Below are 27,848 nucleotides of genomic sequence, written 5' to 3' on the forward strand. Positions count from 1 at the left end.
CGATATTCTACACAAAGCCCCAGTCTATCCTTTCTTATTCTGTCAGGGTATTCCCCGCCCCAGTCTATCCTTTCTTATTCTGTCAGGGTGTTCCCCGCCTGTTTCCTTGTTTATGTTTGCCTCTCCTCTCTCCAATATGCTACTTTGCCAAGTTTTTAGCTATGCTAGGAAAAAAAAAAAAAAAAAAAAAAAAGACCCTCTGGCTAACCTTTTTGTCTCTGTTCTTGGAACTGAAATTGCTCTTATTATTTGTATAATATACTTATATATTATACAGCTTTATATATTTGTATAAAAATTTATACCTGCAGCTGGAGAGATACTATACAAACCAATGCTTTGAAACATTGCCTGATACTGGAATAAATAAACGTCACCCAAATATCAGATGATGTTGCTGGGACGTGATTTTGTGCCACAGTAACTATCCTCAGCCTTTCCTTAAATATCATAATTATTTTTTGTTATTTTTTATTATGTATAGTGTGTGTGTGTGTGTGTGTGCATGTGCACATGCAAATGTGTGATTGTAGGTAGCAGTGGAGGCCAGAAAATGGCACTAGAGTTCCTGGATCTCGAATTACAGGGTGTGTGAGCCACCAATGTGGATGTACACCAAGAAATGAATTCAGGTCCTCTGTTGTTAATGGCTGAGCCACCTCTCCAGCTCAAATGTAAAATGTTATTTAGGACTCTTTTAAAAATAAGAGTTGAACGTGCTAGGTATCAGGACCTGAACTAGATTTGTGGAACCAAGAGCAGAATATTTTGGTTTTATTCAGTGCCACTGAAACTTGAGCTCAAGCTCAGCCCTCAAATAATCTTAAATTCTTCAATGTCCTGGCTTTTAACATGAGTTATTACTTCAAAACCATTTTTCTTTTCAAACTTTGAGTTGTTTTAAAAGACTCCCGCCCTTCTCCAGCCAGGCGCACTAAATCTTTTCTTCGAAATGTAATGGGAGTGACTTTTTCCCAGTTTGAATATTCAAAGATGCAGCAGTACGGGCCCAATAGTTCTATACTTGTCTGCAATCAGACTCTAAACTTAAGCGTCTTTGTGATTCAGAGTGGGAACCAGGCCGACCTGGGAAGTTAACTGTTAGGTACTAGATTCCTATTTAAACTCCTTTAGCTGGCAACTTCAGGGGGTTGGGAGGGACACACAGACATGTTTGGGGCTGGGCTGAGACCGCCCCGCCCCTCTCCCGCCCCGCCTCTCTCCCGCCCCGCCCCTCTCCCGCTCCTCTCCCACCCCGCCCCTCTCCCGCCTCTCTCCCGCCCCTCTCCCGCCCCGCTCCTCTCCCGCCCCGCCCCTCTCCCGCCCCGCCCCTCTCCCGCCCCGCCCCTCTCCCGCTCCTCTCCCACCCTGTTCCTCTCCCGCCCCGACTATCTCTCTCCCAGCCCCGCCCCTCCCTGGCCAGGTTGCCAGCCGGGTCCCTAGTCTGCGCAAGGCCCGGGAGCGGAGGCGGGACCCAAAACCTCATCCAATGGGCGCCAGCGGGCTGGGCTGGCAGTAGCATGGTTACCCAGGTAACCAGTGAGTGGCCCCGCCCCTCCTGGCTAAGGCTTTGGCGCGCGGCTGAGTGTTGCTGGAGTGGGATCCCGGGAGTCTACCAGCGGCGTTCGCAAGATGCCCAAGTGGAGCCTGCGGCGGAGGCCGGGCCGCTCACTCGGACTCCTGCTGCTGCTGGTCTTGAGCTTCCTGGTGCTCCGCAGGTGAGAGAGAGCTCCGCCCAGCACCTATGGGACTCCTTTGGTCCCAGCCCAACACCTCAGGTTCTGGTCCGCCACACGTCTGGGAAACCGCGACTCCAATCGCTTAGAGCGCTCCAACAGCCTGGTGTCCCTTCGAGCCTCCAATCTTTCTTACCCTGCCTCTGGGTAACACCAGGCAGGCACTGCCCTGCCAGTCCCTAGCGGTCAGTGTGTTGAGTTTCGCAGTGTTCCATACTTGGTGCTGGACTCGGCTGTTCATAGACACATCCAGCCCTGTGGGAAGATTGACAGAACTGGCCTTCGCGTCTCTCTTCAGACATCCCCATCACTCCTTCGTGTAGCACCCACTGCTTTTCTTTCAATCCCCTGCATTTCCTCCCAAGCTGGAAGTTTCTATTCTGCAAAGTTAGTGTTGTGATGTCCACTGTGAAGGTGGTGTCCGTGGGCTTCTCCCAGACTCTCACCCCTGATTAATTTGCACCACACTGCTGTTTGTTTGTCCACTTTCCTCCTTCACTTTTGTAAGGTCGGTCCCCTTTTATAAACGTGACTTGCGCCAGTCGGTGACGGTGTTCTACTCACTGCCCATGAACAAGTTTTCTGGTGATCCACTCCAGAAGGTTTCCAAAGCATATCTATTTATAGGAGCTTACAGTCCTGACTATCTTCCAGGACAATGCCTGACACTTTACATATTCAAAATCTCCAGTGTTGCTGGGAAGCTCAGCAGCAACGTGGAATGTTTTGCCAGTAGATTTGAGGTGAAGGCTCAGGCCTGGGAGCTGGTGGTAACGATCGATAGCTCTCAGTCTTGTCTTTGGTTCCTTTCTTCATTTACCTGAACCAGAATCTAGGGGCTCTCTCTCTCTCTCTCTCTCTCTCTCTCTCTCTCTCTCTCTCTCTCTCTCTCTCTCCCCTGAGTCCTCTTTTGCTGCCGTGAGAACACATTTGGACACCTTTTCAAAACTTCTACCTCTTTGTTTCCGAGAGGTTGTCATGTTGTTTGGGAGAAGAAATTAGATCTTTTCTCATTCTAAGGTCTGGGGAACTCAAAAAGTCTTTTATTTCCTTAGTTGTTCCAAACACTTTCTTATTTATTCTGATTGCCCTTTCTTTGAATTTTGGTCATGGCTTCTGTCAAATGCTCGGATTCCCCAGAGGCAAGGTTGATGTAACTCCAGAAGTATTACTCAGGGCTGAGGCAACACAAGCTCTTGCATAGAGCAGGGAACCTCGGAGCTGGAGCTCCAGAGAAATATTTGCTTGTTTTTGATTGAAGTACACCTGTCCCTGCAGGTGACTCAGACAGGTGACTGTGAGGGCAACTCTGGTCAGGTAGCATTTTCTACTAGTCCTCAGGAAGATGTGTGGGACACTGATGAGGTGTCAGGCAAGAGACTGGACTGTGGAGAAGCAGCCTAACCTTCTCATAGGTGAGTAACTGATTGGCTACCCAGGCAAGCTGGTCACAGCAGGAGTCGGGCTGGGGCTGTGGAATGGGTCAGAAGTCATAGCTGTGGCTCAAGCCTGGAAACAGGTTGAAATGGTAAGTTGCTTCATGGCACTCTCTTTTTCAGCAGGCAAGGAAGGTTAGAGAGGCTCTGACTCAAGGTCAGGGATCCCTTGAGAGAACAAGTCTCTTTGGCATCATTTTGACTGTGTCTTCCCCATAGGTGCATCCTGTCCAGTTCTTTCTGTATTAACATATATGAGTTACTTTAATGAGCTATGAAGTCAGAAGAAAACAAACTGGCCCTCTCTTCCTGGCTTCCCCCAGCTTTGACTAGGTCATTAACTGAGTGGGCGGTGGGGGCCGCTCCCAGCTGTTGCTGGGGAATGTTGGTATGGCTAATGGAATATAGGTCACATGGTAACTGGCTGTTCTCCTCAAAGTGCTCTGGAGCCCAGCTGTCAGGACCTGCCCTTTCCTGGATCCCGGCAGCAGGTATTTTGAGGTTTCTGGGGGTTAGGTGTTTGGCTTAAAAATAATGCTTTTTTTTCTTCCTACAGTTTATTCACAGTTAATTATAGTTGTTTGATTATATTATACCTAAGAAATTTAAGAGGGCTAAAAAATGACTTTGGGGGAAAGATTTTATTCACTTTGGTGTTTTCTTTTTGTCCCAAACAATGCCTTTTCTTAAAAGCTTTCTTTATATACTTCATTGTACTTGTTAGACAATGAAGTATATACAGTTGATCAATCATCTTTGATATCGATAATGTAGGAAAATACCATTACAATTAAAAGTAGTAGAATTAGCCATCTTCCCTTTCCCTGAATTCTTTTGTACCCCAATGTCACCTTCCCCTCCCACTTCTTCTTCCTCTATGGGACCCAGTAACCCCCCAGTAAGGTGGTTTTTTGGTGCCCCGGTATGTTATCTGAGGTGTGTGCTCTCTCTTGGCTTGCTTTCCTGCTCCTCCCCCCGCTCCCCACCCCGCACTAATCTTAAGAGTGGTAGCCTGTGTTGTCAGTGTGAGCCATGTTTACAGTTGGTTGCTCTCCTTTCTTGTTTTCCTTCCACATGATGAACACAAGCGAGTCTATTTGATATGATCTGGACAAAGCGTCTTTATGATCCTTTTCCTCAGTTCACATCACTGAGCAATAACTCAGTCAGTTCTGCATATCTTAGACTTAGATTTTTATCTGGCTAAAGTGAGGGGCAGGGAAGGAGGAGGAGAAAGAGGGGAGAAAGAGAGGGAGGGAGGGGGAGAGGGAGAGGGAGAGGGAGAGGGAGAGGGAGAGGGAGAGGGAGAGGGAGAGGGAGAGGGAGGGAGAGAGAGAGAGAGAGAGAGAGAGAGAGAGAGAGAGAGAATATGAACTAGAGTGCTCCCTTAGGTCCAGAGTGTCCAAACTCTTTGGATGTTGTCCCTTTCATCTTTTAGTGGTAAAGGTTTTAGAATCTGGAAGTGTCTCTGGGCAGGCAGTCACACGCCTCATATAGGTGGAGAAGCAAAGTGACTCGGGAGGTAGCTCACAGTGCATGCATGACAGGTAAGATGTCTGTGTTAATCTGTGCTGGTATGATGGCATTGACACTGGGATTTTTATGGAACCATGGTAGCCAATCTCTGAAGAAAACCCAAGTTCTATTAGGACTTTGACATTCTTGGTCAGAGCAAAGAATTGCGTGGCATTGGCATCAGGTGTATCAGAACAGTGGGAAAGGGGCCTTCCTGCTTTGGGTTAAGTAAGTAGCAATGAAAGTGTATGCATTACTCTGCTAAGATGACAGTTCGACATCCCTAAACTGCCACTTCCAGCAGGGACAAAGACCTTTTGGTGAGGGCATGGTTTCTTCTCCACCCAGTCTCACAGTTTGATTAAATCTATTGCTCTGAGTATTAAAACCCATGTGGAAAAAAGAGATCCCTTTGTGTGGGACTGTTCCTGGGATGAAAGGCTGGTTTTCAAGGCTCACGGTAAGGAAGCAGACACTTTCAGACTGCGTTTGTTTGCCTGAGAGACTCAGCTGGTATTCATGAGTATTCTCATTTTAAGAAGAAGATGTTTTTAAGTATTTAACTTGTGAGTAGGTAATAAACGAACATTCAGAGGATAAAGGACGAATCAGTGAGAAGACACTCCTCTATCCCAATTTCCCCTCCCACAAGAATCAGTTACCTATGATTCTTTTAGGTGCATTGTATGCATGCATGAAAAGACAACTGCATTGTTTTTCTATTGGTCCATTAGATACATAATTTATTTAAGCATTCTGCACTTGATGGGCATTGATTGTTTTTAGTCTTTTAGCTCCTGAAGTAAACAGCAGTGAATATAGAATGGGTAGATTTCTATAAGTAGAATTGCTGATCATAACAGATATTAATTTTAAATCTTGGTAGAGTCTTCCAAAACAGCATATTTCAGTTCTTCTGGGTCATATAAAGGACATTTCGAACTCAACTATCTAGACTAAGGGAGAAACTTCTTTTTAGTTTGTATGTAGGACAATATAGATTCCTGAGATTTCATAAAAATGAATGTGCCTATTATATACATTTGTGATGTAATCGCAAGAAATAGATTTTAAAACACAGCTGTACTGTTTCCTGTATCAGAAGTTATTCTATTTATACTTGATGAATTGCCCCTATAGGTTTATGATTAAAGACTGAGAATCTTTTTGAGTTATCAGAGTTTTCACTTCTCTCTAGGCTGAGCTATAGTAATTTATTAATTTAAGAGGCTATTAATGGATTTTTTTTTGGTCACAGTAAAGGTACATACACTATCTCTGAAGACCATTGTAATTGTCTCTATTGTCAGGTGTGAATAGCTGAAATGTTTCGTTATTTTACTACTGGGTCTCAAGGTATAAGTCTAATCCATGTGTCTTCATGTATATATTTTCTACAGAATTTAGAAAACCTTGTCTCCTGAAGCACAATACTGTCTTAGGCCCAAGAGGACAGGCAACTATAGCCTGGGAAGCAGTCTACCTTCTTTTCAAAAGGAAAAGCAGAGACACTAGGGTTGCAATTGTGCCTGTGTCTCTGTAGAAAGCACATACTGGCATCCGGGTTTGAATTCCAGATCCTTGTAGAGGCTGTTTGATGACTCGTTCAGCAAAGTAAGAGTCCAAAGCATTGTTCAACTAGGGGGCATATATCCAATAAGCTGAGCCATATGTGAGCTGATGTGGGGAGAGGTTGCTTTGTGTGTATAAATAATGAGGTCTTTGGGCCTTTTAATGTACCTGCTAGGTAAAATTGTGGTCTCTGGCCTGGCTACTGGGATGCATGAGACCGTGGGTATTCTCTTGATTTCTCTGCTAGTCTGATGCCCTGAGCTGAAATCAGTTCATCTTTGGTTCAGGAGGCCTTAACAAGCTCACAGCACATCTTGAAGTTGAACTTGTAGGCTTTCATCTCAGACAATGTATTCAACATATTATGTATTTACCAAAGTAGTTAGTCCCTGGGGTCGGTAAGTTGAGGGAATGGAAGGACTACCATTTTAGACTGCTGGTATAGGTGCCCAGCTTGCTACAGTCCATTCGGCTGCTCCTGCTGATGTCTGTGTTGTATCCACTCACGGGGATTCTGGACCATTTATGTCTGGTCAGACTATGGTAAACAGATGCTTGAAGGAGATGACTTTGTCTCTAGTGAAGCTTCCTAGTCCCATTGAAAGCTTGGTACCGATCAGTGTTTGCAGGATTTTCAGAGGACCCTCTGGCATGGTGATAGGCACTCCAAGCACTCTGATTTGTATGTCATTCAAGAAGCTTGTTCTAGGAGGTGGCAGGATCTGGTCTCCTACCCTAGCAACCTACAAGTTGACAGTTTTTGACTTTAACAGTTGAAAATCCATTCACGGGCCTATTCAGAGTGAGAGAGGTGGTAACCCATCACTGGGTCCCACACAGCAGCACAATTTATCATATCCAGGGACATATTGCCTGCTGGAGCCTGTACCTGTACTCTCTGTTCTAATGATCTACCTCAGTGGTCAGTGGCAAAGTGTAAGGAAGCTTCCACCTTCACCTTGCTCCTTCACAAGTTTCAGCCTGATGAGGAGTCCTCACAGGGCCTAGTTCATGTCTTTTCACTACAGCCTGTTTCTAATGTCTGTAGCCCTCCGTAGCTGCAGTGAACACTGTTTTCACTTGCCACTAGTTGGACGACTTACATGAGGCCCCATTAGGAACACACACACACACACACACACCCCTTTGTCTAGGACCCTTATCTAGAATGTGAGCAAGACTAACCTTTCTTCTAGGGGAAGAACAAATATGACAGAACAGAGCAGGCCTTAGGCTGCAGGGCACAGCTCTTCTCTTAAATTTCTTCCTTAAAATAAAACCGAGATACAAAAGCAACAGAAGTTCTAGAAAAAAGTGGTAATATAAGCTCCCAGCTCCAAAGAAGGGAGGTGCCTACAGTTTCATCTAAGAAAATGTTATGAATGAACTGCTCGCTAAGGAAAACAACAGAACACACTGGGTTCCCCAGGGTTTGTTTATCTCCTTGGTAACAAGCCTGCCTTAGGAGTGAAACCCCTCTGATCTGTAAACCAGCCAGTCAGAACCACACAGTTGGCATTTCCTGTATTCCAGTAGTACCAAATTAATTACTCAGGAAATTATGGGGTTATTCTTAATATGATGATCATTAGTATTAATGATCATGATTAGTGTTAATAACTATTTGCAGGGAGTTTTGTCCTTTGGTTCATGAACTCTCCCTTGCATCATCTCCTTTTTACAGAGAATTCTCCGGAGAAACCCAACATCTACCATCCTTGGTTTCCCACAGAATACCTCCCTTTTATTGAGGTATTAATGATTTGTTTAGTAGGCTACCAGAAATTTCCAGAAAAAAGAAATATGGATTTTCCAGAATTTGCAATTTGATAACAGTTAGCAGTTTGCTTGTTTGTTTACTCCCTGTTTCTTGAGCAGCATTGAGAATTTTTGTTTTAAGTTTAGAAAATGATAGGCCATAAAAGGACAGAGAAAGAGAAAAAGAATGAGGAATTAAGGATGACTCCAGGATCTGGTCCTAAACAACTGCAAGTTCAGATTTGTTGGAGGGCGAGAGAAGGGGAGAAAAGGTATGTGGGTGCAGAGAGCGGGACCCTTATCTGCTTGCTATAATCTACATTGCAATGAAGATATTAAGTCATTATAACTGGCTCATGGTAGTTTGGAGTTCAACAAAGTTTAGAATGGAGCTGTATATTTTCTATGTGTGGTTTTGTTTTTCATCTCAGAACATCCTTGACTCATTTGTTGGTTAACAGTGTTGTTCAATTTCTACCTGTTTGTGAACTTTGTAGTTTTACTTCTCTTGTCTTTAACCTTGGAATCTGGCTAAAGTGCAGGCTTCGGTTCAGTAGGTCTTAGATTCCTGCATTTCCAACAAGCTACAGATGGAACTAGTCTGCAGCCTGCACAACACACTCAGAATTCAGCCTACACTGATCATTAGCTAGGTCACAGATAAAAATATTTGTTATTTTCCAGGAATGAGATTCACAGAGTTTGCCTTCAGCTTAGTCCATATCTCTGTGCTTAGCAGAATGAATCTCTTGTACCTATAAATGTCTATTTATAGGTACTCACCAAGGAAAGCAAGAAGTAAGAACCCAGATGTGAACTTCAGTCAATATTTAGAGATGGGTTTTTTTTTTTTTTCCAAGTTCTGCCCAGAAAATAGGATTGCTACCTGATAGAGTGGTCAGTAACATGTATTATAAATGTCTTTAAAAATAATGTATATGTATATTTTCATAACCAGATTGTCATTCTGTCCCCGTTTAAGACTTTAAAAGACTTAAAAAAACAATGTTATAGTAGTAGCTTGGCAAGTCTAGCAGGTAGGGGTGTGTGTGTGTATGTGTGAGTGTGTGTGTATAGTTGAACAGGCAGGTGAAGCAAAGTGTGTTCTTCAGAGGAAGTACCCTCAAATCAATGGAGAAGCACAAATGGGAACAGCCCAAACTATCCAGAGCTTACAGCCTGAGAAAGGCTCCTTCAGAGACCAATGGCTGCCAGGAGCAGAGTGAGAACCTCGGGGCCTCATTTGAATTACCTAGAGCTGTCAACTAGTGTGGGGACTTCAGGGTTTCCTGGAAAGGCTCAGATATTAACTGTTTCTAGTAGTGTGAGCCACACACTCTCCACAGCAGCTATTTACCTGTACCCCAAAGCAGCCATCCATAATAGAGGTGGATATGGCAGTGCGTCAGTAGTTTATGAACACTGAAATATGACCTTCATGTTGTTCTCTTAATATATTTCCAAAATTATACTTATTTTTCAGACATTTAAAAGTGTGAAAACCACTTTTACCTGGCAAACCTTGCATAGGTAGGTGATAGGCAGGGTTTGGCCTGTGGCAAAAGTAGATTACATGCTGGCAGAGGGGTTAGATTGGTAGGGTGGGATCTCTTTATACAGATTTTCAGTGCAAAAGTTTTGGCAGTGTAATAAAATAGCCCGATGTAAAGTTAGGCATCAAAAGTATTTTCTACCAGAATGGAGGAATGACCACCACAGGATTATTGCATATTAATGTCATTAAAAGCACAGAGACCATCCTCTGTGCCATGCAAGATCATTAGCTCCCAGTGGCCTTTCTGTGTGGTAGAGACAGGCATCAGCCCCATTCCACAGAAGAAACTCCCACAGACCTGGAGTCATTAATTTAGGGTGAGGGTATCTAGCAGGGGACCCACATCTACATTTTCTACTTCTAGATGTTGTTCTTGGTTTCATCCTCCAAGAGTCTTCAGACGTCTGGAAGATGAAACTTTTCCTCCAGAGAGAGAGAGAGAGAGAGAGAGAGAGAGAGAGACAGAGAGACAGAGAGAGAGAGAGACAGAGACAGAGACAGAGAGACAGACAGAGAGAGACACACAGAGAGACAGAGAGACACAGACAGACAGACACAGACAGACAGACACTGACAGACAGACAGAGAGAAACAGAGACAGAGACACACAGAGAGAAACAGAGACAAGGAGACACAGTGAGAGACAGACAGAGAGAGAGAGAGAGAGAGAGAGAGAGGCCAAAAAAAAAAAAAAAACCCAGATCAAAAGTAATTTTCATTGTTCATGAATGGTCCCAGAGAATCCCCAAGTAAACCATGATGCCCATGAACTGTTCAGTCTCTTAGTAATCTGCCCACTCTGGGGCCATCAGGACTATAGTATAGTTCCTGGCACTCAGATGACCATTTTATGCGGCGGAGCCTGCCTGAAATAAGAAGCCCTCTTATTGCAGGATCTACAATGAAAAAAGCAGCAACTAAAAATTTCTTTTATGCCAAATATTCTTGTGATCGTGTTTTCTGTCTCCAACTTCCCTAAACCTGTTCATGTTGACTTTTTCTCTTGACCTTCAAGAATGTAGATAAGGAGAGAGACTTATAGTCTTATAAATTATGAGAAACAAGTTGAGGGCTCCTCTTGGTCAGCCAACCACTGAGACATCAATAGGAACCCTTTCATGGACTGCAGCTGCCCCATAGCCTTCCCGGACATCCCCCTGCCATGCTGTGTTAACCTCTCATTGATACTAGATTATCAGAAGATAATTAAGAATGTCATATGTGGTCAGTGAATGAATACCATTTAACCTAGCTGCCTCTTTCTAGGTCTCTGAACCCCAAGGTGGGCAGCTGTGTCCGTGAGGGGGCTCTGAGGTACTGTTTTAGTAGCTCCTGCTTTAATGTCTAGTCTTATGGCTTAGAGCAATTGGCAGTAGTAGGAACCTGTGAGCTGCAGCTACTCCTGGGTCCGTCACACTAGAGAAGACTTCCTTGTATAGCTTGACCCTCCCTCATCCTCTCTCCTTTTAGCCCACGTGTCTTCATGTTGAACGGTGTGTCTGTCTTGTTCCTGGCTGCAGCATCTGCTTGCTCTCCCCCTGCAGTGGGGCTCAGTCCGGGAAGTAGTGCTGAAGAAAGTCACCTTTCAAGGTTTGGCTAAGTGGGAAGGTGGGTGTTTTCCCTGGCCACCCTGGGAACAGGTGAAAGAGAGAAAACAGAAGATTTGTGAAGGAGAGAAGAACACAGAGTGTATCTCTGTACTGGTACTGCTGTGGAAACTCTAGGTTGCATGAAGGCTTTTGCTTTTCTAGGTTGAACTGGAACACTCTGGTTCCTCTATGGCTCCAACGTCAGCGCCTGGGTCTTCGAACAAAAGGCCCAAACTTCATGCTGGAGGACTCGACCTTTCAGATTCTGGGGGGCTCCATACACTATTTCCGTGTGCCCAGGGAATACTGGAGGGACCGTCTGCTCAAATTGAAAGCCTGTGGCTTGAATACCCTCACCACGTAAGTACTGTCTCCTCATCCCTCCACCTGACCTGGCTACCAAATAGGGCTCCTGCAAAAGTGTTTGCAGGAAAAAAAGCTATTACAGGAAGTCATCCTGTGTTGTTTGCTTAGGTTTGCAAGTTCTACAGAACTCCCTGCAGGTGAGGTAGAGAAGATGCAACCAAGTAGTGGGAGAGAGAGAGAGAGAGAGAGAGAGAGAGAGAGAGAGAGAGAGAGAGAGAGAGAGAGTTAGTTTTAAGCATAAATATAGGAGGTGGTTCATTTCTTCATTTTGTGGCTTGAATAAACTTTCTTTTTTCACAGTTCTGAAGGCCAACCACTCATAGACTCATAGTCAAGCTGTTTATAAGTCTGATTTCTCCTGGGCCACCATGGCTTGTGGAGACCTGTCATCTTCCTGTCTTCTCAAATGACTTTTCCATTGTAGCTGTGCACTACCAGTTGTGCACTTTCTTGTTATAAAGACATACTACAAGTAATTTTTTTTTTTTTTTTTTTTGAGAAAGGTAAACTACGCAGCACAGGGCAGTTTCAGATGCTCTGTCCTTCCCAAGTAGAGTTTTGAATGCTGGGATTGCAGGTGTGCTCCACTTTGTCTAGAGTGACCAAGTAATGTTTTTCACAAGCAACTTCTGCTTCCCAGATTTGTATCCTGGACGAGTGTAGTCCTCTTCAAGGGTAGCGGCCTATTTATTTCCTGGAAAGATCTTTGGTTGCTTGTGATTATCATCCCTGCATCTAGCCTGGTGGTTATTCCTTGGCAGACACCAGATGAAATATAGAGTGTGCAAATCATCAGAAAAATAGGTTCAGAGGCTGGTGAACGTGGCTCAGCAGTTAAGAGACACCTGACTTTGGTTCCTAGCATTCATCTCAGCCTCACAACTTGCTTGTAACTCCAGCTCCAGAGGCACCTTTGGTCTCAGTGAGAACCTAAACTCACATGCACATATCTCCCTCAACCCACGACACATATACACATAATTAAAATTAATAAAAATAAATAAAACTAGGCCCAGTTATGAATAATATTGGTCTTTTCAGGGCTTTGTTTTCAAAAATTGCTAACATATATTTGGGGCTATCTCTATGAAATAAAAAGGGTCAACAGATTGAAATTCTCTATTATTAGGCAAAAAAAGAGGCATGATTATAAATCAAGGAATTATATAAATCACCTTGAGTGATTTGTGAACTAGCTTTGAAGACAGTTATAGAAGGGACACTTTTTATCAATCAGAACACTATTGAGAGAAATGTGGGCAACTTCTTAGAGGACCCCTAAAGGTCATAAGAATACTGCAGTGTGTGCTAACCTGGGGTCACAGAATTTGACCTTTTTTTCCAAATATCTCATACTTCACTTTAGTCAAGTTGATTCTCTGTCTTCCTAAGGAGATGTGATATTCTTCCTAGGGATTGCTTTGAATTCTCTATGGTCCTCATGTCTGGTTCCCAGGACTGAAGCTATTGAAAACTGTCTCTTTAACCATCATAATAGGTGTTAGAGGTAAAAGTGCTTTTGTGGACGAACAAACTTACCTGCAATTATCTTGTCTTTTACAGCTATGTGCCATGGAACCTTCATGAGCCAGAAAGAGGCAAATTCGACTTCTCTGGGAATCTGGACCTAGAGTATGTAGTCTTGGTGCTTCTGTACCTGGTCTGGGTTGGGAAGTTACTGGGGGTTGATGAAGAGCCATCAGGATGTTGTCTTGACTCTGTTTTGAGAAACTGAGGACTGGGTCTGGATCTTTGTTCTTAGGATGCTGAGAAAGACTTTGAACTCAGGGCCTGGATTCCCACCAACTGGGACATTACCCAGGGCTCTCAGCCTACAGGTTCCTATCTCCCTTTTCACTACAGTCCAGAGAGTCAAGATTGCACCAGACTCAGTGTTGGGGTTCATATATCTGAGATGGAATTGGACTGCTTCTGGGTGCAAAGTTCCTGTACTTTTTCTGTCTGACCACTTCTAGTGGGTGTGCGTGAATGGTCCTGATGCAAGGAAGCAGTGCATACCCAGCGCCCTGGGCTTTTGCCCCTCTATGTTGTGCAGGAATCCCCTGCCTGTGGTTCCTCCCATATCTAGCCATTCTTTCTTTCCCTAGAGCCTTTATCCAGCTGGCTGCGAAGATTGGGCTGTGGGTGATTCTGCGACCAGGGCCCTACATCTGCAGTGAGATTGACCTTGGAGGCTTGCCCAGGTGAGAGAGGGCAGTGCAGGTCTCCAGAGTAGCTCGAGGGGTCTGGATGCTTACAGGTATTGGTTTAGTTTTGTTTTAAGGTAGTTTTCATTCTGTGGAGAATTTCCTCTTTGAAGCAGGTGCCACTGACGCAGGGCCTTTGGCACAATGCTGCAGTCACTGCCCTTGTTGAGTAACCTTGGGTCCTTCTATGTGTCAGGTAGCAGCAGTTGGAGGTTATTGGCCTGGAGGCATTTTATTGTTCTGGCCACACTAAAGAGCCACCCAGACAGGTTACTTATCTGATCTGCTCAACAGTGCAAAATGAGATAAATCAAACCTGCCCTATCTGTTTCTTAAAGATATTGCTGGTGATTTATTAAAACCCCAAGTGTTACTGTAGTGCAGAGGAATCGGTCTTGTGTTTTTGTCCTCAGTTCTCCTGGGTCTTCTCTCTCTCTCTCTCTCTCTCTCTCTCTCTCTCTCTCTCTCTCTCTCTCTCTCTCTCCTTCCTTCCTTTCTTTCTTTTTTAAAATTTTAATTCAATATTTTATTTATTTACATTTCAGATGTTATCCCCTTTCCCCATCCCCCTCCTCCCCCCATTAATTCCCTATCCCATCCCTTCTCCTCCTTTTTTGCTTTTATACTGTTTAAATTACAGGCAAGTATTAAGATGAGTTCTAGGTTGAGGAACTAGGAATACAATAGATGCACATAGTCAAGGAACAAGCAAGACAATAAATCCAGATAGTCAAAGAACAATAAACAGAGTCCTGTGATTACTATTTCTAAGGGCTTATCAGGATGACCAAAATATCTGAGCCTACTTCCTTGCCCTAGCCCAAAGTCATTTTCATGCCTGAAGCCTACTTCTTTGTTCTAGATTAAGATTTAGATTTCTGCCTGTAATTACCTCTTTGTTCTAGCCTAAGATTTATATTCCTGCCTGAAATTTCTTTGTTCTAGCCTAGGCTTTAGATTTCTGCCTGAACTCCTTCTCTGTTCCAGCCTAATGTCAGATTCCTGCCTACAGTCCATTTCCTTGTCCTTGGCCTGTGTCAGATTCCTCCAAGCCGCCCATTTCCTTGTCCTTGGCAAATGTCAGATTTCTGCCAGGCAGGCCCAGAAGCTCTCCACATCTTCTTTTTTTTATTGCATAAACCAGACTTAGCCTGTCTTAGGCCATTCTGACAAGAATGCCTTCCTTACCCATCGTGGAATATGGATTATCAAAAGCAATGGATTTCTGTCTTAGGTTGGTAAGGCTCTGTGCAGAATCTTACCCATCCTTGGCTTGCCAGCCTGTTAAATTAATAACTCTGTCAGAAGGTTCATTTTTAGTTTTAAGTCATGTACTTTGGCTGCCAACCTGTTGATGTAGTTAGAGACAAGCTTTAACATGATGGGCAGGAATAAAAGTATTCTTAGGACAAGAAGGGCTAGCATGATAAAGCTATATATGCCATTCCTGAGGTTTGACCAAAATGGAAATACTGACCTTAGGCCATGGATTATTTTATCAGCATTATCTGTAGCATCAAAGGTCAACAAAGCAGCATTCTGTACATTTATAATCTCACTATGTAAAGTTAAAACACCCAGAGAGGTGTTAGAATTATGCTAAATACCCTACAGGTGTCTTTAAACTTTTTTTAAATTATAATGTCAATTATTGTAAATTTTAGAAGTAACACTACTCCAATGGTATTTGTCATGACACTTGAGATGGCTCCTAACTCTTGAACCCTGAACCTTCTTCAGATAATTTGAATAGGATATAGAGCATCATTTGTTGTTCCAGACACCTTTATAAATCCTTTTGTATTCTCAATACATCAGTAACTTTTTTTTTTTTTGCTAGATGGTTAACAAAAATAGTTGTCTTAACTTCTTGTGTCAAAGCTATTGCAGAAGCAGTGGTGCTAGCAATTAATGGTATTAAAGCTGTTAAACCAGCAGTAATCAAGCCTGCTACCCCCTTGCTTCTGCTTAAAGCCTAACTCACTTCTTCCAGCACTTTCAAGCTTTTTTTCAGAGAATCAAGGTTTTTCTAATCTCAGGGCAGTAAGAAAAAAGCTGGTTGATAGACATGCCAGATTTCAACACACTAACACAATTAGAAAGTCAATGCAACTTACAATAAATGCTGTAGAAGAGACACAAAACCAATTTTAGCTTGACAATTAAAAGAGCCTTAAAATATGCACTAACCCTTGTTTGAAATCCAGATCCTGTCCCAACATTATCTCTTGCTTTCATAACATCATGGAGAACTGCAGCTAACTTTCAAATATGTCTCCAAAAATGTCCAGATCCAGCCTTTCAAATGAAGACTGTTATTTCCAATATTGGATTGATTTCTAGACCAGGACATGATTTATTATGGATAAATATTATGGATATTTATCCATAATAAATATCCAAATAACTGGTCACCTTTAAGAAAAATACAAGAGTCATTAAAATTTCTCTTTTTAATTCTCAGTCCCACAAGGTCTAAAAACTTGAGGCAAGGCAGTTTGTTCCATTTGGGATATAGGCAAGCAAAGATGGGTCAGGAACATATGTTCAATACAGCTTCTCAAGTCATCCTTGTCAGAGCACTCAGCAAGCTCACAGGTCAGCATCATTCTTTGTCTCAGCAACAGCCTGTTTTAACAATCATTCTGGCAGCCACTATGCTCCTATAGCATGATGCAGAAAAAACACAAGCATGCCCTCTGCCCCATATTAGATACCTGGTCGGAATCATGCCATATGCTTGCAAGTGGATCCTTCCTTTTCACCTAGGCATAAGTATGCCTATTTGAAGAGTGCCATAGATACTCAGCAGAAAGTTCCTTGGCATCCAATTTTTTAAAATTTAAAATAAAAAGAGTATGATTTAAATAAATTTGTGGCATATACCTCCTTCTTTTTTATTTTATGAAGATATTGTTTCAATGTTCCATGGGCCCCTTCCACAATACCTTGTCCTTGAGGATTATAAGGAATCCCCATAACAAATTGTTGACAAAAATTCTCAACTGCTCTACCACAATTGCCAGACCGATTATCTGCTTTTTTGAATTGGATATTTTATTTATTTACCTTTCAAATGTTATCCCCTCTCTCATTCCCCCCCGCCCCCAAAACCCTTGTCCCATCCTCTCTCCTCCTATTTCTATGAGGGTGTGTCCCCACCCATCCAAACATTCCCGCCTCCCTGCTCTCGAATTCCCCAGCACTAGGGCATCCAGACTTTTAGGGACCAAGGCCCTCCTCCTCCACTGATGCCTGACAAGGCCATCCTCAACTACCTATACAGGTGGAGCCATGAGTTCCTCCTTTTGTATTCCCAGGCTGGAGGTTTAGACCCTGGGAGCTCTGGTTGAGTATTTTGTTACTCCTTCTAAGAAGGACCAAAGCACCCACACTTTGGTCATCCTTCTTCTTCTTGAGCTTCATGTGGTCTATGCATTGTATCTTAGGTATTGTGAGCTTTTGGGCTAATATTCACTTATCAGTGAGTGCATAGCATGTGTGTTCTTTTGTGATTGGGTTACCTCACTCAGGATGATATTTTCCAGTTCCATCCATTTGCCTAAGAATTTCATGAACTCATTGTTTTTTAATAGCTGAGTAGTACTCCATTGTGTAAATGTACCACATTTTCTGTATCCAGTCTTCTGTTGAAGGACATCTGTTTTTTTTTTTTTTTTTTTTTTTAAGCTTTTTGCGATTATAAGTAAGGCTGCTATGAACATAGTGGTGCATGTATCCCTGTTATATGTTGGAGCATTTTTTGGGTATATGCCCAGGAGTGGTATAGCTGGGTCCTCAGCTAACACTGTGTTCAATTTTCTGAGAAACTGCCAGACTGCTTTCCATAGTAGTTGTACCAGCTTACAATCCCACCAACAATAGAGGAGTGAGTGTTCCTCTTTTTCCACATCCTCACCAGCATCTGCTGTCACATGAGTTTTTTTTTTTTTTTTTTTTTTTTTTTTTTTTTTTTATCTTAGCCATTCTGACTGGGGTGAGGTGGAATCTGAGGGTTGTTTTGATTTGCATTTCCCTGATGACTCAGAATGTTAAACACTTCTTTAGGTGCTTCTTGGCCATTCGAGTTTCTTCAGTTGAGAATGCTTTGTTTAGCTCTGTACCCCATTTTTAATCAGGTTATTTGATTGTCCAGATTCTAATTTCTTTAGTTCTTTGTATACCTTGGATATTAGCCGTCTATCAGATGTAGGATTGGTAAAGATCTTTTCCCAGTCTGTTGGTTATCGCTTTGTCCTACTGACGGTGTCCTTTGCTTTACAAAAGCTTTGCATTTATATGAGGTCCCATTTGTCAATTCTTGATCTTAGAGCATAAGCCATTGCTCTTCTGTTCAGGAACTTTTCCCGTATGCCCATGAGTTCAAGGCTTTCCCCCATTTTCTCTTTTATTAGTTTCAGTGTATCTGGTTTTATGTGGAGGTCCTTGATCCACTTGGACTTGAGCTTTGTACAAGGACGTTAAGTATGGATCACTTTGCATTCTTCTCCATGCTGACCTTCAGTTGAACCAGCACCATTTGTTGAAAATGCTGTCATTTTTTCAATGATGGTTTTAGCTCCTTTGTCAAAGATCAAGTGACCATAGGTATGGGGGTTCATTTTGGGGTTTTCAATTCTATTTCATTGGTCTTCCTGCCTGTCTCTTTTACCAATACCATGTAGTTCAAAATCACTACTGCTCTGTAGTACATCTTGAGGTCAGGGATGGTGATTTCCCCAGAAGTTCTTTTATTGTTGAGAATAATTTTAGCTATCCTGGGTTTTTTGTTTTTCCAAATGGATTTGAGAATTGCTCTTTCTATCTCTGTGAAGAATTGAGTTGGAATTTTGATAGGGATTGCATTAAATCTGTAGATTGCTCTTGCAAGATAGCCATTTTTACTATATTGACCTTGCCAATCCATGAGCATAGGAACTCTTTCCATCTTCTGAGATCTGCTTCAATTTTTTTATTCAGGGACTTGAAGTTCTTGTCATACAGATCTTTTACTTGCTTGATTAGATTCACACCAAGGCATTTTATATTATTTGTGACTATTGTGAAGGGTGTCATTTCCCTAATTTCTTTCTCAGATTCTTTGTCCTCTTTATCAGAGGAAGGCTACTGATTTGTTTGAGTTGATTTTATATCCAGCCACTTTGCTAAAGTTGTTTATCAGGTTTAGGAGTTCTCTGGTAGAAGTGTTGGGGTCACTTAAGTATACAATCATATCATCTGTAAAAAGTGAAATTTTGACTTCTTCCTTTCCTATTTGTATCCCCTTGACTTCCTTTTGTTGTCTAATTGCTCTGGCTAGGACTTCCAGTACTATATTGAATAGGTAGGTAGAGAGTGGGCAACCTTGTGGAGTCCCTGATTTTAGTGGGATTGCTTCAAGTTTCTCTCCATTTCCTTTGAAGTTGGCTACTGGTTAGCTGTAAATTGCTTTTACTATGTTTAGGTATGGGCCTTGGATTCCTGATCTTTCCATGACTTTTATTTTGAAGGGGTGTTGAATTTTGTCAAATGCTTTCTCAGCATCTAGTGATATGATCATGTTTTTATTTTCTTTGAGTTTGTTCATATAGTGGATTACATTGATGGATTTCTGTATATTGAATCATCCCTGTATTCCTGGGATAAAGCCTACTTTATCATGATGGATGATTGTTTTGATGTGTTCTTAGATTTGCTTTGTGTGAATGTTATTGAGTATTTTTGCATCGATATTTTTAAGGGATATTGGCCTGAAGTTCTCTTTCTTTGTTGGGTCTTTGTGTGTTTTAGGCATGAGCGTAATTGTGGCTTCATAGAATGAATTAGGTAGTGTTCCTTCTGTTTCTATTTTGTGGAACTATTTAAAGAGAACTGGTATTAGGTCTTCTTTGAAGGTCTCATAGAACTCTGCACTAAAACCATCTGGTCCTGGACCTTTTTTGGTTGAAAGACTTTTAATGACTGCTTCTATTTCTTTCAGGGTTATGGGAATGTTTATATGGTTTATCTGGGCCTGATTTAACTTTGGTAACTGGTATTTGTCTAGAAAATTGTCCACTTCATCCAGATTTTCTAATTTTGTTGAGTATAGGCCTTTGTAGGATTGGATAATTTTTAATTTCCACGGTCTCTGTTATTATGTCAACCTTTCCAGTTCTGATTTTATTAATTTGGATACTGTCTCTCTGCCCTCTGATTAGTCTGGCTAAGGGTTTATCTCTCTTGTTGAGTTTCTCAAAGAATCAGCTCCTGGTTTTATTGATTCTTTGTATAGTTCTTTTTGTTTCAACTTGGTTGATTTCAGCCCTGAGTTTGATTATTTCCTGCTGTCTACTCCTCTTGGGTATATTTTCTTTTTTTTTGTTCTAATGCTTTCAGGTGTGTTGTCAAACTGTTAGTGTATGCTCTTTCCATTTTCTTTTTATAGGCACTTAGAGCTATGAGTTTTCCTCTTAGTACTGCTTTCCTTGTGTCCCATATGTTTTGGTATGATGTATCCTCATTTTCATTAAATTCTAAAAAGTTTTTAATTTATTTCTTTATTTCTTTCCTGACCACATTATCATTGAGTAGATTGTTGTTCAGTTTACACGTGAATGTGGGCTTTCCATTGTTTTTGTCATTATTGAAGTACAGCCTTAGTCCATGATGCTCTGATAGGATTCATGGGATTATTTCAATTTTCTTGTATTTGTTGAGGCCTGTTTTGCGACTAAGTATATGGTCAATTTTGGAGAAGGTACTGTGAGGTGCTAAGAAGGAGGTATACTCTTTTGTTTTGGGATGAAATGTTCTATAGATATCTATTAAATCCATTTGGTTCATACCTTCTCTTAGTTTCACTGTGTCTCTGTTTAATTTCTGTTTTCATGATCTGTCCATTGCTGAGAGTGGGGTCTTGATGTCTCCCACTATTATTGTGTGAGGTGCAATCAATGTATACTTTGAGCATTAGTAAAGTTTTTTTTTTTTTTTTTTTTTTTTAATGAAATGCTTGCTCTTGTGTTTGGAGTATATATGTTCAGATTTGAGAGTTTATCTTGGTTGACTTTTCCTTTGACGAGCATGAAGTGTCTTTCATTATCTGTTTTGAAAGCTTTAAGTTGAAAGTCGATTTTATTCGATATTAGATTGGCTACTCCAGCTTTCTTAGGACCAGTTGCTTGAAAAATTGTTTTCCAGCCTTTTACTCTAAGGTAGTGTCTGTCTTTGTCACTGAGGTGTGTTTCTTGTATGCAGCAAAATGCTGGGTCCTGTTTATGTATCCAGTCTGTTAGTCTATGTGTTTTTATTGGGAAATTGAGTCCATTGATGTTAAGAGATATTAAGGAGAGGAGATTGTTGCTTCCTGTTAATTTTGTTATTAGTAGTGGCATTATGTTTGTGTGGCTATATTCTTTTGGATTTGTTTGAAGAAGATTACTTTCTTGCTCTTTCTAGGGTATAATTTCCATCCTTGTATTTGTGTTTGCCCTGTATTATCCTTTGTAGTACAGAGGTTGTGGAAAGATATTATGTAAATTTGGTTTTGTCATGGAATATCTTGGTTTCTCCATTCATGGTAATTGAGAGTTTTGCTGGGTATAGTAGCCTGGGCTGGCATTTGTGTTCTCTTAGGGTCTGTATGACATCTGTCCAGGATCTTCTGGCTTTTATAGTATCTGGTGAGAAATCTGGTGTAATTCTGATAGGTCTTGATAGGTCTGTGTATATATGTTACTTGCCCTTTTCCCCTTACTGCTTTTAATATTCTTTCTTTGCTTTGTGCATTTGGAGTTTTGACTATTATTTGACAGGAGGTATTTCTTTTCTGGTCTAATCTATTTGGAATTCTGTAGGCTTCTTGTATGTTTATGGGCATCTTTTTCTTTAGGTTAGGGAAGTTTTCTTCTATAATTTGTTGAAGATATTTATTGGCCCTTTAAACTGGGAATCTTCACTCTCTTCTATACTTATTATCCTTAGGTTTGGTCTTCTCATTGTGTCCTACATTTCCTGGATGTTTTGTGTAAGAACATTTTGCATTTTTTTGACAGTTGTGCCAATATTTTCTATGGTATCTTCTGCACCTGAGATTCTCTTTTCTATCTCTTGTATTCTGTTGGTGATGCTTGCATCTATGACTCCTGATTTCTTTCCTAGGTTTTCTATCTCCAGGGTTGTCTCCCTTTGTGATTTCTATTTCTATTTTTATGTCTATTTTTATTCTATTTTTATGTTTTGTTCAATTCCTTCACTTCTTTGGTTGTGTTTTCTTGTAATTCTTTAAGGGAGTATTTGTGTTTCCTCTTTAAGGGCTATCTATTTACCTGTGTTCTCCTGTATTTTTTTTTAAGGAAATTATTTATGTCCTTCTTAAAGTCTTTTTATCATCATCATGAGAAGTGTTTTTAAATCTTAATCTTTCTTTTCTGGTGTGATGGGGTATTTAGGACTTTCTATTGTGGGAGAACTAGGTTTTGATGCTGCCAAGTACCCTGTGTTGCTGATGCTTATGTTCTTGTGCTTGCCTTTTGTCATCTGGTTATCTTTATTGCTACCTTCGCTCACTGTCTCTGATTGGAGACTGTCTTTCCTATTATCTTGGTTGTGTCAGAACTGTTTGGGGTGAGTGTTGCTGCAGGGGTTAGAGCTTCTGGAGCCCTGCCTCCTCTGGGTTTTGTGGAATTGGTTGCAGAGCTGAACCCCAAGATTTGCTCAGTGCTCGGGCACAGATTGGAAGGAACTGGTGCTTCTGGCCAGGAGTGAGTTTCTGGGTCACTGTGGGTCCCAGTTACTCCCTGTTTGAGGAAGGTGTTGCTGTCTCCTTACCTAAGATACTGCAGGGGGTTAGAGCTCCTCGGAGCCCTGCCTCCTCTGGGTTTTGTGAGATTGGGTGCAGAGCTGAAGCTCAAGATCTGCTCAGTGCTCAGGCGCAGATCAGAAGGGGGGGTCTGTTCTTTCTAAGTGTAGTTTCCAGTAAGGTCAGTGTGCTTTGGGAGTGGTGTCTGAACGGGTATCATGTGGGCCCACATCCATTCCGCTTCCTCAGCAAGACTGCCTTCATTTTCTAGTGGAGGTGTGTGTGTGTGGGGACTGTCCTATCTTATCAAGTGTTATTATCATTGTCCTTACAGCACCAATCACTGGTGGCTAGCCACAGCCTCCACCTACCTACCTGTGCTGTCCCCAGAGGAAATAAGGCTGAAATTCTTGGTTGTGGAAGTGGCTGGGGAAACTCTATCCTCACAGCACAGTACTATGCCCAGACCTTATCTGCTCTCTGTTTCCAGCATGGCCTGCCCTTCCATCAGGGCTATAACTTGTCTTCTGTCCAGCAGCCAGGATCATTCTGATCTGGCAAAGTGTCTCAGGCAGAGCTGTGAGCACACAAGCTGCTTGGCCGTTTGTGAGGATTAGACACCTGTGCCACTGTCAGCAGTTTCCTTGGGCTCAGCTGGAGCTGGGCATAGGAGGACACAGGGTCTTAAATTAGAAGCAATGGGGACTCTTAGATCTTCCCTCCCTTGCCATGGGGGGGGGCACCTACCTATTCATGAGGGATTCCCAGGAGGGTAGGATGTCAGTGTAATATAGGCCTCTTTGATAGATCAGGATTTGCAGGTCAGGTTAGAGGAGAGACCCCCCTTTAGCCTTTCATTATCAACTGACATTTCCTGATACGTTTCTGTCCCTTTTCAGAGCTTCTTAGTTAGGGGAAGGGAGACATCAGAGCCTCTTGTTAGAAACCATGTTTCTTAGGACTTCACTGGATGGAAGCACTTTGGCTTTAGCTTTGGAGCTAGCCCCTGGTGCTGAGTTTCTGTTTGGGTCCGTAACCACAGCTGATCAAAGGAAGACTTCATTTTGCCCTCCTGCTGCTGCTCTGGTGGCAGACTGCAGGGCCCAAGCTCCCACGTCCCTCTGATACCATCTTACAACTCTTATCGGGATCATTTTTCTGGGGCATCCTGAAAGGTTGAATCTGGGCTTCTCTAGTCCTAGTGATTTGCAATCCTTTTGACATTGCCTTTCTCCCTGCCTTGGGATAGGGTCTCACTGCACAGGAGAGCCAATTCACTATTTAGCTCAGGCTAATTTTAAGATCATGATTCCCCTCTTTCACCTGAGTGCTGGGATTCGAGGAGTGCTCTGCCATGCCCCTTTGGGCTGTTAGTGTAAATACAGACCAGGCCTCGCTCTTCTCTTTCCAGTGGACAGTTGAGAGCACCTGTAGCCATGAAATTCAACCCAGACTTCCCAAGGCATTTGGTGTGTAGGCTGGCACTGTGGTGTGCTTGCCTCTGTACTGTGTGCATAGCTTCCTGACTTCCTAGCTCATTGGAGGTAGTGGGGTGGTAATTAGCCCTGGCCTTGACCAAACTCATTCTCCAGTGGGTTGAAGTTGCTTCCTTTTCTCTAGTCACTAGCCTGCCCAAGCAAACCCACAGACTCTGACACTGATACTCCTTTTCTTCATTTCTGTCTCCAAGCTGGCTCCTCCAAGACCCTGACATGAAACTGAGAACAACTTACCATGGCTTCACTAAAGCAGTGGATCTTTACTTTGACCACCTGATGTCCAGGGTGGTGCCACTTCAGGTAAAAGAAATAAAAAGGCTTTTTGATCTTCTGCCTGCCTTCTAAATAGCATGCAATCCTCAGCAAGCTCACAGATGGAGGTCCTGCAGTTCTTCTCACCACAAGGGCACACTCTTCACCATTCTGAGAGCTCAATTTAGGACGTGAGGGCCTGCAGTACTTGTGTTTTCAGAGTGTGCATACTAGTGTGGTCTCAGCCAGGACTGAAATAACAGGTGGGCATGAGGAACCATATTATTCTGTACAGCCAGAGTTACAGCTGGGCTTGGGTAAATAGCATTGCCTTAGAACTGAAGCATGTATCTGTCAGAGTCTCAGTGACACAATGACCACACAGAGCACAGCACACACGGGAAGGCCCAAGACAGGACATGAGAATTCTGTGTAAGTGTAAAGCTCTAATTGATGTCTTTTTAAAAGTACTGCCCTATACTACCAAACAGTGCTGTACAATTCATTCCGACTATTCAAAACAAATGTACTCAGATGAAACTTCGGGAGAAAGAATCTTAATATTTTATGTAACAGTTACAAGTAATAACAAACAGGAATGGGATTAATTAACTCAGTTGCTGTGTAAAGCCACAAAGAATGATATTAGAAAATTAGTACAGCAATAAAAACTAGTGCATTGATTAAAAAAAAAACCTCTTGGGTTAATGGTTTGGAACATTCATAACAACATGAGTTAAAATGAACAGCCAGATGAAACAGGTTATCAAGGTTGGTTTGAAAGACAGATAAGCAAGGAAAAACATTTATATAAATATACCCCAATATTAATTGAGCCACGCTTATATTTACAAACTTGCCTGTTTGTAGAAAATTCATAATTGTACATCAGATGTAACTGAGTGTCCTGCCTTTTTATTTATGGAACCAGGCATTACTAAATATGAAAGAATCAGGAAGCTTGGGAGTTCTTAGCCTAGCTTTTCCCAGGAACATGGAGTTCCTGAGATGGTCCAGTACATTATGTGGTGGGAGCAACAGTGAAGGTTTCCTGAGGATGCATTCTGAGGCATGTGAATAGAATAACCAACTTTGTTCATGGGTACAGCACAATTGTTTCACTTGCTTTTTTATTGTATAAGATGTATATAACAAAAACTGACCCTTTCAAGTATACAGATAATCATCATTAAGTATATATTAAACTTCCTTATTAGAGGAGATATATTCCAAAACTCTTAATGGATGCCTGGGACCACACATAGTAGTAAACCTTACATATATAACATGTTCCCATTCATAGACACCATGAAGTTTGAAGGGACTCTGGCTACCTTGAGTGTGGCGAGCATTGCTCTGGCAGACCTTACCCATCGCCCCAATTTCTTTTGCCTTACTGAAAACCATTAGATTGCATTACTAAAGATAGCCCCCAAGGTCCATTCCCTTATTTAGTCAATTTCTCTTCCTGAGGCTGACTACCAATGTCCAGCTATCAAAGTATTGAAGTCCAGCAATCAAAAGTCTTCTTTGCCTCACCTAATTAACATGAACTATTAAAATTAAACACCTCATCCCAACATGGGGTTTCCCATTTTACCTTTATAAACTTCTATTTGCCTATGGAAGTCTCTAACCATAGGCAGTCCTTTGTCACCCCACCCTACCCAGGACAAATACCCTTTGCCCCTCTCCTTTGTTCATTTCCCCCTCTCCTTTGTTCCTTTCCCCTTCACCCTCTTCCTTTATCTCCTGTCTTTGTCACTTATCCATGCTCTCTGTTCCTCTGGGGCACATAAATCTCCTTTGTGCTGAGAACATGGTCTTGGGGTGTCTTGAGCTGACTCCGAGGTTCCCTACAAAGTTTACATGGATCAGACAGAGTAAGAAATTAACAATAATGGCATTATAAAATAGAACAATTATAGCAGTACACTGTAATAAGTCACCAGGATCTCTGATTTTCCTAAAAAATGATTTATTTATATTATGTATATGGATGTTTTGTATGCATGTCTGTCTGCATACCAGAAGAGGGAATTACGTTCCCTACAGTTATAGACAGTAGTGAGCTGCCATGTGGGTTCTGGAAATTAAGCCCTTGACCTATGGAAGAACAACTTGTGCTCTTAACCACTGATCCATCTCGCCAGCACCCTGGGATCTCCAATCTTGTACTTTGGGGCTGTCTTAAAGTAGAGCCAGGGCTACATATACCTAAGTAGTGCATTCTTGAAATTCATCTGCAACTGATGTGGCCACTAAGAGACTGACAGACTGGTTGTATACAGCATGGACACCCTGGACAAAGAGATGATTTACAGTCAGGCTGAACATGATAGGGCAGTGCCAGTTTTCATCAGATTGCTCCTCCCTTTGAATTTATGCACAGTTTAAAATTTATGATTTGTATATGGAATTTACCACCTCATATTTTCATACTGTCATCTGTTATATATAATTGAATCCTCAAATACAAGCCCACTACTCCATGGTGGCTTAAAAACAACAGCCAAGGGGAAACTATTCTACAGCAGAAACAACTGTTGTTTGATGGCTGAAAATAACAGCTAGGGGGAACTACTTCATGACAGCTTCAAACCCCAGGAAAGCTGGGAAAGGCCGGGAAGCCAGAAATTGCACTAATCCGCTAGTCAGTCAGTCTGTCAGTCAGTCAGTCAGTCAGTCAGTCAGTCAGTCAGTCACTCACTCACTCAGTCAATCACTCACTCAGTCACTCAGTCAATTACTCAGTCAGTCAGTCAGTCAGTCAGTCAGTCAGTCAGTCAGTCACTCACTCAGTCAATCACTCACTCAGTCAGTCAGTCAATTACTCAGTCAGTCAGTCAGTCAGTCAGTCAGTCTCACTCAGTCAATCACTCAGTCAGCCAATCCCCCAACCTCATCCAGTGTCTCATCTGTTCTCCCTCCTACATTGGATGACTTACTTATACTAGGTAAGTACTTTATCTCCAAAGTCCCTCCCTAGCCTGTGGCATTTTTCATAGAAACACTAATCTACTCATGAAGACTCTATCCTCATGATCTAGTCACCTTTCAGAGGTTCTGTCTCTTAATACCACTTAAGGTTATGATTTCAGCTTATGAATTTCAACATAATTCAAACACTTAACCTTCTAACTCAGGAAAATGTGGAATCACTGAAATCGGGACCTATCCAAAGCATCTGTAGAACGACTACACATAACTTCAGGGACACTTGACATCCCCTAGGAGGGAAATGTGGGCTTCAGGAGAGAGCAGGTATAGTACAAGAACAGGAATTCTCTCAGCTACTAAAAATGAGAAAGATGAGGGACACAAGGGGCATATCTTAACATAATACAGGCTTTACTGCAAGTCCACAGTCAACATTATCCTAAACAGAGAGAAACTCAAAGCATTTCTACTAAAGAAGACAAGGATGTCCATTCTGTACATGCTACCTCAACATAGTACTTGAAGTCTTAGCTGGAGCAGTAAGAAAACTGAAGGAGATGGAGAGGATACAAATAGGAAAGGAAGAAGTCAAAGTATCACTATTTGCAGACATTATGATTGATTTTATATCACTGATGTGA

General features: G+C 42.1%; 1 protein-coding gene across 6 annotated transcripts in view; it reads left to right on the top strand.

The window, feature by feature from the left end:
• Window positions 1–1,556: 1,556 nt before the first annotated feature.
• The window catches only part of LOC117713610 (beta-galactosidase-1-like protein 2), a 52,970-nt gene continuing 26,678 nt past the window's right edge, over window positions 1,557–27,848 (top strand). Inside the window, exons 1-7 of one of the 6 annotated variants that reach the window (XM_076939710.1) lie at window positions 1,557–1,718; window positions 10,839–10,886; window positions 11,043–11,162; window positions 11,324–11,521; window positions 13,091–13,159; window positions 13,636–13,731; window positions 24,207–24,315. In XM_076939710.1, the coding sequence (XP_076795825.1) occupies window positions 1,633–1,718; window positions 10,839–10,886; window positions 11,043–11,162; window positions 11,324–11,521; window positions 13,091–13,159; window positions 13,636–13,731; window positions 24,207–24,315 (726 nt within the window). In that variant the 5' untranslated portion in view covers window positions 1,557–1,632. Of the gene's footprint in view, window positions 1,719–2,923; window positions 3,152–3,611; window positions 3,664–4,693; window positions 4,720–10,838; window positions 10,887–11,042; window positions 11,163–11,323; window positions 11,522–13,090; window positions 13,160–13,635; window positions 13,732–24,206; window positions 24,316–27,848 lie in introns of those variants that run through there. The other 5 variants (XM_076939711.1, XM_034509940.2, XM_076939712.1 and 2 more) reach the window with 5 other exon arrangements.

This window comes from Arvicanthis niloticus, chromosome 8, assembly GCF_011762505.2.
Source record: "Arvicanthis niloticus isolate mArvNil1 chromosome 8, mArvNil1.pat.X, whole genome shotgun sequence".
NCBI classification, from domain to species: Eukaryota; Metazoa; Chordata; class Mammalia; order Rodentia; family Muridae; genus Arvicanthis; species Arvicanthis niloticus.